Below are 11,053 nucleotides of genomic sequence, written 5' to 3' on the forward strand. Positions count from 1 at the left end.
GATAAATCCAAAACCAACACAGTTATCCACTGGATGGATCTTGTCCACATAAAATAAAATATGTCACAAGACCCATAATATGTGTAGTAGGCAGTGTTGGGCAATTTACTCAAAACCTGCAATAGGGCCTACACTAGGCCCACATGTTACTGTCTTTTCAAAATAATCCCTTACATTACAATATTACACTACTTTTGCATTATTTTAGTTACTTTCACCTAAATAACTGTGGGCCTATATGGATCTGTCGATTTACAGTGTAAATCAAGCTCAGGAGTCATGACTATTTCACCCCCCGTCCAGAAGGTGTTTTGGCAGCATGCAGACCGAACACCATTAAAATCCAGATTACAGTACAATGCATTGTAACTTAAATTACTTGACATTGTAACTAAGTATTACATAACTAAATATTACAATTTTTTGCCCTGTAGGCCTAATGCCTTACTATTTTACTGCAAAAAGTAATGCATTACAGTAATTAATTACTTGTAACTTTTGTAACCAGTTACTCCCAACACTGCTAGTAGGCTAGTAGGCCAAGGCCTATATTCTTTGTGAGGCCTTTGCAAATAGTGTATGGAGCGCATACGACACACAGAAACACAAAACAGACAACATATATGTTTTGGGGCAACAGGCCCATTTAATAACAACATCAATTTACACAATTTCTGATTTGAGCCTGCAAAGAAAAATAGATTCTGTACTTCGGCTATGGCTTAGGTTGTTTTGTGGCCAGACAAAGGCGGGCGGTTTGAATGCAATTGACTATCTGATGAACACAAGCTTTTTAAAGTCAGAAATTTGGGAACGTATGTGTGTACAGCTGTAGATTTATTTTTTTACAATGAGCTCTGGCTGCACAATAGGCCTAAGGTTGCATCACAGTATCAAATATGGTTTCTAGACTTGTGCTTTACTAAACGGTGTAAATAATTACTTGAGGAAAACCTGGGGGTACAGCAACACATCGAAAACAGAATATGCATTGCTGGGAAACAATGGTATCAAAATTTACATTAAAAGTACTGTATTTCAAATGTGACCTTTTTGATTGAATGCATATCAAAACATCATTGGTTTTAAAGCAACAAAATAGCACAACTAATTCAATGCTGTTTTCTTACAGAAATGTAACAAATGTCTGTCAGCAATAAAGGCAGCCAGCATGAGTCTGAAAATTAAAGGTACACTTTGCAAATAAAATAAACAAGGCCTGTGTTAGCATCTATTGGAAGTGCTGCATGTGTTACTCAGAGCAAGATATCTGACTGACGAAAACTGGTTTTAGACAGACTAATGGTGCACGAGAGAGACGACTGACTAAAACACTCATCTATTTCTGAACCTGAACATGTATTTTCTGATTGGTCAGAATAAGAATATAGAGGACACATTTCATTAAAGTCCAAGCTTCATAGACAAATTGCACAAAAGACATATGACACGTTATATGACACTGAATTCTATCAGTTGTGGATGAGACATTTGGGGGACAGAAGTGTTATTGTATTATCAAGACTGTGCCTACCTCGTCGTTTTCACATTTCATAGGAGAGCACATACGCAAAAAAAATCAGTAAATACAGCAACTACTTTGTATTTTTTCACAAAAGAGTTTTTCCTGATGTAATAAAGCAACATTTGTCAGGGATAGACTCTGGTCAAAATGTTTGCACTCAGAGTGTAAGCGGGAAAAAAAATAATTGTCTTAAATTATGACAGATGTCAGCCTCGCTCTGTTTCACAACCCTTATGAGTCATGGAGAGACTATTAGGGGCGGAGAACAACAACAACAATGCAGGGAAATGCTTTTACACCCTTTACCTGGGAGAGAGAGAGAGAGAGAGAGAGAGAGAGAGAGAATGCACAGTACAGAGAAACATACAGTATGTGTATGTGAGTGTATGCATGAATGCATGAGCGAGAGCGCGCGTGCGAGAGAGAGAGAGAGAGAGAGAGAGAGAGAGAGAGAGAGAGAGAGAGAGAGAGAGAGAGAGAGAGAGATGAGGGAGGACGAGTTGCACTTTTAACCCGGTACATAATGAAAGCCATACCAGGAAAGCAAAACATGATGAGGAGATTACAGCACCATTACCTGCCATCAATACAGGGGAGGACCGCACCGTGGGGACTCGCAATCCATAGCAATCAGTTCCACGTGCCTTTGAAAGCATCTGCTAAGTGGCTGAGGTCTTGCCGGACCTTCAGTCCATTGGTCTTTCCCGTCATGCAGTATAGCACACAAGGCTCCAGTGTCTTCATTTGAGATGGCTTTTTACTGCTAAAGAATTTGTCTTTTTGAAAAACATTCCACTGACACAGGTTACAAATATCCACCACATTACCTGAATTTGGTCAATGCATGGTCTGTGCTTCTGTTCTGTTTCGTCACAACTATGAGACATTTCCCTTGCCAGTTTCCATTTAACAAAGAAATAAAAAAAACATAACAAACATAACATCGCTTTTTTGGCAGTTGAAATGTAGTCAAATGTAGGCAATCTTTGTGGCGCCTTTGCTTTGGAAATGATGGAATGTGTGTGTGTGTGTGTGTGTGTGTGTGTGTGTGTGTGTGTGTGTGTGTGTGTGTGTGTGTGTGTGTGTGTGTGTGTGTGTGTGTGTGTGTGTGTGTGTGTCCTCTTGACTCCATGCCCTTTTGCGGTTGCTTCAGGGCCCAGATGACTTGGGAAGGTCTTGATTCTCGGCCAGGTGTAGTTTTTGTCTGGGTAAAGAGACCATTAAGGATGCATGCCAAGCAAACAGTGTCTCCGCTACTAAGCCACATAAGAACTCGGAGGCCAAACAGTCAGCTGCAGCCTGACAGAAAGCCAATTTCCCTACAGCAGCCTACCTGATTACATAGAGCCGAGGGCAGATAAGGCAAAGGATACATGGAGCTGCTGAGTTCTTCGAGCTGTAGGGAAGAGAGAGAGGAAAGAGGTAGTGTTAACGCAAAGCTACGTATGCTGCCCTACAAAGGCAAAAGTACAGTAGCTACGTACTGTATTTGGCCAAAATTTAGTTTACTGAAAATGGTCTTAGTGCCATCTTTTTTCTTGTGAAAAAAGCCTTATGGTTCACACATGTCCAGTTTTAGATATGTCAAATTTTCCGCAACTGCAATATCCAACCTAATACCAATAGCTCACTTTGAAGGCCTTTTTTAAATCAGTTTCAATGTTGGCGTAGTTAATGCACTTTGCCTTTGTAGGGCAGTATGGTGAACACTCTTCAGGTATTATTAAACTGCCAACTCACAGGGCCTTTATTTGTTCGAAACAACTTTAACTACACTTTGACTTTAAAATCCTGTGACTATGCTGAGCTCTATAATCAAATTTTAGTTATTGATTTCCCTTTCTGTGTAGAATGTTCTGTTAGTCTTATTGACAAGACCTATGTTTGAAAGGGCAGAGATTACTCTGCCTCATTTCTACTTGGCTTCTGTCTGGCGGCTGTTTAATACTATACTTAATGATATAAGTATAGTATAATTGATTCAATACATCATCATTTGGTGTTTTGATGCTGGGATATTTTGCTTGAAGGGACCTCCCAAATAGACTGATACAGGTCTATTCTGTTGCAGTCTACTCTGACAAAACTTTGTCATTAGAGAAATCTGGTGGCTGCCTTGTCTCCACTGATCTGTGTAAATCAGACTCCACAATAAGCCAGCCAGGACACCAGGGACATTTAGGCAGGATTTGAGAACTTCATCTAGGCACAGTTGAAAAGTGAGATTCATAAAACTAGAATGTAACCTGCATGTGAACCTTGTTTCTCTCTCAGTCTCTCTCTTGTGTTTTGTAGAATAAATCTGCATTTTGACTGAACACCAATCCTCCAGCCACTTGTCTTGCCCGCCTTTGTTTGGGTACACAACAGACTCATCGGGCGGCATTAATATTATATGGACCCGTCTGCCACCTCTTTTGTGCCAGACTATAGTCTCTGCGACATGTAAGATCCATTATGTATACGATAACGCTTCATTATTTACTGTATATTTAATGTGTAGACTAGACTGCCACTGGTGACAAACAGGCAATAAGGATCGTCGGATAAACAAAACAAAACGTGTTTGTCAGAGTGATTGGTGACGGTGTGCTTTGAGGGCATCACACCTGTTGGCTGTTCAACAATGACACGGTTTGTTGGTGATGGAGGAGAGTGTGCATTAGTGAGCTCTGAGGGGTGATACCCACTGTAGTTTTCACACAGCTCTGATACATGCCTCATCGATTGAACATTTTCTCTCTCATGCACATGTACAAACACACACACACACGCACACACTTAACATGAAGGCAGTTACAACTGGCATAATGTATACTACTAATAATAGAAAAGGGGGGACGCACCTTGCATCAATTGCGCCCCCCTTTTCTTTGATTCTAAGTATTCATTTGGGACAGCACCCTTAAAAGTTATCAGGAAACCTGAGTGAAGCCTGCTACCTACTTGATTACTACTAATAATAAGAATATCACTTTCTGCATAATACAATTAACAGCTGAATGAATCCCAACAAAAGAGAGCTGTAGCTAAATGCATGACTGTGTGTCACATGTCTGAAATCTCCCTCCTTGAAAAGAATGTGGCAGCAACGTGTTTCACGGCAACCAGGGGTTAAAGAACCTACTCATCAGTGTCCTCCAAGTATGACAGAACCTTTCACACAAAAAGTAATGCACAGCACAAAAACACAGAGTTAAGTTTTATCATTCCAGAGTATTTACAATGATGTTGAGAATCAAATAACTCAACAGTGGAGTCAAAAGTCAGTGTAAAATTCTGCAGGTGGCCAGTGCAATTGCCACTTTACAGCGAGATAATTTCTTCACATTACTGAATATATTGTCTCTAGACAATGTTACACTGATCACAGACTAAAATGTACACAATTTTCCAGTGGAATCAAATGAAATGGAGTTGATTTAAACTCTGAAAAAGACACCCACTTTTTTACTGTGTAAATACAACATAGTCCATTTGTAAGGACTTGGAAAATGTGGAAAAGTGGAATTCCCCTAAAATGCATGGAGGAATAGATGGCATGGCCTGTATACTAGCACTCTCTCACTCTCAACTGAGTGAGCCAAAGCATTTTAAGTTCATACTTCACACTCTCACATACGTGCTCATTTGCTGGCTGGAAGATGTCATGAGGCTACAACTAACACCAAAGCAGTGGCGGAAATAATGCACAAAGGGCCCCCGAGCACAACACTAATAGGGTTCCCCATATGGGCAGCCAAGGGTAAGATAGGGTCCTTACCACCAATATGGACAGGCTATTCCTGACAGTGACACTTTGTTGTCTTGTCTTGTCCCTGACTTTATCTCGCTTTAGCTTTGTTTGTCACTTTGTTTGTCAGACATCTTAATTTCCCTCTGTATTAATAAAAGTACTCTACTCTCTACTCAACTCTACTTTACCTGGGCCATTATCAAAACATTGTCACTCATCTGACATTGAAAAACCATTTTTTGGGTCAAAAATGATATCACCTTGGACAATCTGCCATGTGATTAATGGCCCGAAGCTAATCATCAGACTGTCCTGAATGGTACCATGATGATCTGGATTTATGATCAATTCATTAGCCAGCCTGAGTTCAGTAGCCTTGATCAAGAACACTTTGACCCTATGAGTTGAAAAAGAACAAGTGACCAGTGAACTAGTGATTGCAGAATGACGCCTTTACCAACTCAGCCATGCAGTAACAGTTTCACATTTGAGGAGGTTAGTTTCCTCTTTTATTTATGTAGAAACATTTTAAGTTGCATTTTAAGTCTGAATGTCTAATGTCTGCATGTTAGTGTGTGTGTGTGTGTATCACACTGTACCATATCAATATATCATTTTGTGTGTGTGTGTGTGTGTGTGTGTGTGTGTGTGTGTGTGTGTGTGTGTGTGTGTGTGTGTGTCCTACATTGCAGAGCAGGTGTTCCAGGTTGCGGTCGGAGGCGTTCTTGCGCTGGTCTTCTGAGAGCTCCTCCACATGGCTGTCCAGGCTGAAGTGAAGGCGAGCCAGCTTCTCCTGCATCTCACGCACGTGCTCCAGCTCCTCAAACGAACACACCTTACCTGCAATACACACACACACACACACACACACACACATACACACACACACACACACACACACACCGCTCACAAAGATGCATGTACACAAACACACAAGGACTCACAAACACTATGTCAAAGACATAAAACACATTCAAATTGATGTTGTTTCTACGTATACTATTACAGCGAACCCCCCCAACCGCCGTGAAATGCTGCCTCGTGCTTAAAACCACCTCTGCACACAAATGTCCCCTACAGGTACCACCATTAGTACAAACACAAATTCAGACAAACATACCTTTATGCAACAGAGCTCAGTGAACAAGCTAAATGGTCACAAACCCTGCTTAATCCCTTAAGACACAGTCCCTGTTATAAATTATCTGTTATCAGAATGGCAATGACCAAGTCGTAATGTATTACTAAGACCCTGTGCACTGTCATAGTGGTGTAGTACTTTGGTAGTAAAGCCTTTTCAGTATCTATTACAACATTCCAGTGGTGGAACGAACGATGTGTGCTAAAGGGCTACAAACACGGCCTAAATTATAGTTGCTATATATTTCTCGCCTTACCAAAGGCCTGCAGTTTGCCGGAGTGGAAGTCGTTGAGCAGGTTGAGGAGGCCTCCCTCCATCTCCCTGACGTCCGAGACGTCGGTGAGGAAGGAGTGCTGCATGGGGGAGGACTGGGTCACCTTGCTGGGGCCCGCAGGCTGGGGGGCCCTCGCCTTCTCCTTATGGGGACGGCTGAACAAGCAAACAGGTACAAAATCAACAGCACTACTCATCAAGCCACAATGAACCACAATAGTAAACGAACAACACATCAACAGTTCAGAAACACTTCACCACAGTTCAAAGAGTTGATGAGCATCTTTGTGGTGGTTTTAAAAGGGTGAATTGGATTGGATATAATGTACTACTGATGGTTTTCCTTCTGAATAAATACAGTATCTACTACTACTACTACTACTAGTAGTAGAAATACTGTATACTACTCTAATATACACCAGATGTTAGTAATTGTTGGGCAGAACTGAACAGGTCATTGACAGCCTTCATGGCCTGATCTAACCCTGACTGTACTATGTGAGCAAAAGGATGAACTGCATTTTCATCTGCAAAGGGACATTATTAGTCATTACACAAATTCATTTTGCACAGCTGACTTTTTAATATAAAGAGAGAGTTTTTTTTTAAGCACCGTGAGTATCTGCACTTTACCAATTTTGTTGTACCTGTACAATGACAATAAAGTTTCATTCATTCATAGTCAAATAGTGCAGTGAGACAGCTTATTACACATGTGCATTAATCATTTCGGGGGGCAATATGGATATAACCCAGCATGAGATTTATAGAGCAATTTAGGACAGTTCCAAAGCTATTCCAGGTCAGCCAGACCAAGTTGAGGCTTGGCACGATTATCATTTTAGAGAAGAAACAGGTTTTTATCCTTTACCTGAAACAAAAGAAACTTGAAGACTTGATATAACTTGATATAACTTAATATAAGACATAATGAACGTCACACATTTACTTTTTCCACACACCTGGGGTTCTTTGGTGGAAGTAGGGGAACAGCGAGGACCTCTCTGGGCTGTCCCACCATCCCCACCGAGCGCTTGTACTTGCTCCTGTTCTTGGGGGAGGGCGGCTGGGGCAGCCCAAGGGAGAAGGTGGCACTCTTGCTGGCCGGCAGCGCGGGCAGCTTGCGAGGATTGATGGGAGGTGGAGGCGGCTGAGGGAGGGAGACTTTGGGGCTCCGCTTCTTCCTTTTGTCCTCCATAGCTGTGCTGTACCTACGTTTGGAGAGAGAGAGAGAGAGAGAGAGAGAGAGAGAGAGAGAGAGAGAGAGAGAGAGAGAGAGAGAGAGAGAGAGAGAGAGAGGGCTAGAGAGGAAGAGGGACAGAATAGGGGGAGAGGGAGATGTGTCCTCTACACCACCAGCAGTGTTGGATGAGCCTCCCTGAAACAACAAACACAGGAAGTAAAGGCTGATCCTCTGATCCTGAAGAGGTGTATTGTTGTGCTGTGGATTGAGTGGTTGAGTTATTTCTGGACTGCTGAGTGGACTAGTGGAGTACAGGGGCTGGAGACACTTCAGTGAATTCGATATGGGAGACCAACTTTCATCATGGCAACCGCTGACATACAGTAGATCGCAGATCAATGAGTCCATTCTCAATTACGCATTAAATCAATACGCGTTCTGAACTATGTCTAAGTTTAGACGAGAATGACAAGATGTGGACGCCCATGAAACATCTGATGAATATTCAAAGGATACTCTAGCGCTCTGTTGTCAACAAAAAAACAATGAAAAGACCTCGAGGTTGTCGAGTCTTATGACGCATCTCGAGGGATTATGGAACATTTTTACTGGTTTGTTGTTATCACTGACACTGTGACAGAGCATTGATGGAAATCGAAAAACAGTTACTCAGAGTTCAATCAGAGACGGTTTAAATGTACAAATGAGTGACAGTCGCTTTCAACCGATATGGGTTCGCAACAATGTATGAATGTCACAAAAACACTTAGCCTATTTTGGCACTGAATAACACGGTGGATTTAGTTATGAGCGCCGTCCGCACAACAGCATAGTACTGTCGTAGCCAACAGGGAGATTTGACCAGATAGCTCTACACATGACACTCTCGTGCCCCTAAATCTCATTTAGTTAACACGCCATTGCTGACCCCTACGAAAGAAGTGAAGTGATAGCTTTCGGAAATAGTTGAGTTCATCATTCAAAGCGTGTTTTCAGAAGGCATAGTAAGGGATGTGTCCAAATACTTTGTTCATGATGGAAGCTCGAGATGCATGGCGCGTGTGCCAAGTGACTAACAATACAAAATGCATGCAAAATGTGTGCCTGCTCGAAAGCAAGCATGTATTTATGACGAGAAGAACAAACGAACAAACAGCTACATGTAAAACATTCTGGCGAAGAAACGACCGATGCGCACAGTAGCACCAGTCTCCCGTTAGAGCGAACATAGCCTTCATTGAGCGCACTTACCCCACTTTGTGCGTCGACACAGCACAATTTATGCAGCGGCAAAGGCTGCAAACTGTCGTGAGGATGGAGCTATAACGTTTTCCATCGCCGGAGCTCCTCCTGAAACAGGTATCAGTCACTTGCTGTTCCGCGCTTCTCTTCCACAAAGGCTGTAAGCTCACCAACCATAGCGATCATAAATAATAACCCCAGAGACCGTCATCATGGACCTCGCTACCCCCGTCTTAAAGAGACAGATCACATTTTCACATGTAGGTGCATAATTGGACCAGGGATAGCTATGTACGGCTCTGGCTAGTTAAATAGACGAACCCACCTAGCGGCAGTTGGGAAGCACACGCATCTTGCCCCACGTCTGCCGATGCGTAAAAGTTGCCAGCGCACATGTACTTTTCTTTTTTCCTCAACTCATTGGATTTTCATTTTTACATTCCAAAAATCTTCATGAATAACCATCCAATTTACAAGCACCTACTTGATGTTTAGTGGATCTTAAATGTCTGTACAACCCATTTCATAATGGCACATTTCCATTTCACAACTATACAATGCAATAGAAAAATGAGCTCAAAACTCTATCTGGGCCATTCCAATACCTCTTATTCTGGTGAAGCCATTCTTTGTGCTGAAGACATTATTTTTGATTCAATGATTCATGAGTAATTAATTTCTTTTGCTCAGAAAGTCCCAAAAAGTAAAAGGAAAAAGACGTTTTATAAGTTTTTAAAAATATATATATAAGTATCTGTTTGTTTGTTTTTTTAAGAAAAAAAAGACATGGCGAGTGGAGGAGTAATTTATTATCTATGGCGGTTTGGAGTTAAGCAGCCTGATGGCTTGAGGAAAGAAGCTGTGCCATAGTCAGCTGGTGTGGGCACGCATGCACCTGTATCTGTGACCAGATGGTAGTAGGGTGAAGTGTGTGTAGCTTGGGTGGTGTGGATCCGGTGTTAAGCGTTTGGCCTTCTTTAACCATTGGTTGTTAAGACTCTGGATGTTGGAGAGTTCAGCTTTTATTACCCAGTGAGCAGACTTGATTACTTGCTGGAGGGCTCTCTTGTCTTGGGCAGCGGTCTTACCATACCAGGCAGTAAAATTACCAGTTGGCATACTTTTGTCGTGCTGACAGATGAACTTTCTCTTCATGTTCATCTTTCTAACAGTAGGCCGAAGGTTTTGTGCCAACACTGACTGGTATTTGGAACTATTCGTAATTCCCTCCTCCCTGACTAGGCTTCCATTTCCAGCTGAAGAAAAATAACCCCAAAGCGTGAATCTCTTCCACAACCATGCTGCACTACAGACATGGTATTACTTCGGTGATGTGCAGTGTTTTTTTGTGTGCCAAAGATACCTTTTGGAACTATGTCCAAAATGTTCAACCTCAGTTTCATCAGGCCATAACTCATTTTCACAGATGCTTTTTGGGAGATTTCAAATTTGCAACATAAACTCCACCAAGGTTGAACTATTTGGACATAATTCCAAAAGGTACATTCTTATGTTACAATCAATAGACAATGTATTTTCATCGGTCAATATACACCGTACATGAAAAGGAAAGGTCACCTGTAGCTGATGTATTTTATGGAGGTGAAATACTTTTTTTTAATGACCTTGGGCTTTCATAGCTGTATTTTTGACAGGATTGCAAGGTGAATGGGAGGAAATGAGTGGGAGGGATACAGGAGAGGATCAGGAAATGACCTCAGGCCGAAATGAAACCCAGGTCCTCAGCATAGTAGTAGCATGCTCGAGGTGTTTACGCCAATGCCATGTGGAAATAAGATGTTGGACTTCGGAGGGAATTATACTCATAGAATTCAAGACATAGTGAAAGCACATAAAACCATGAATTCCAAAATGTAACTTGAATTATTATGGATTATGCATGATTATATGGTGAAATTTTGTAGTTTCTAAAAAAGACACCGTACACGTGGA

The 11,053-nt window shown here is 41.7% G+C and overlaps 1 protein-coding gene across 1 annotated transcript; it reads right to left on the reverse strand.

Moving 5' to 3' along the window:
• Window positions 1-628: 628 nt before the first annotated feature.
• ccdc28b (coiled-coil domain containing 28B) lies at window positions 629-9,284 on the reverse strand. The gene is made up of 6 exons (XM_063224256.1): window positions 9,110-9,284; window positions 7,638-8,053; window positions 6,659-6,831; window positions 5,947-6,101; window positions 2,899-2,921; window positions 629-2,729 (listed from the first exon to the last, which is right to left on the reverse strand). The coding sequence occupies exons 2-6, from the start codon at window positions 7,871-7,873 to the stop codon at window positions 2,675-2,677; spliced, it is 642 nt and encodes a 213-aa protein (XP_063080326.1). The 5' UTR covers window positions 7,874-8,053; window positions 9,110-9,284; the 3' UTR covers window positions 629-2,674.
• Between the last annotated feature and the right edge of the window lie 1,769 nt (window positions 9,285-11,053).

Source organism: Engraulis encrasicolus, chromosome 19 (assembly GCF_034702125.1).
Source record: "Engraulis encrasicolus isolate BLACKSEA-1 chromosome 19, IST_EnEncr_1.0, whole genome shotgun sequence".
NCBI lineage: Eukaryota > Metazoa > Chordata > Actinopteri > Clupeiformes > Engraulidae > Engraulis > Engraulis encrasicolus.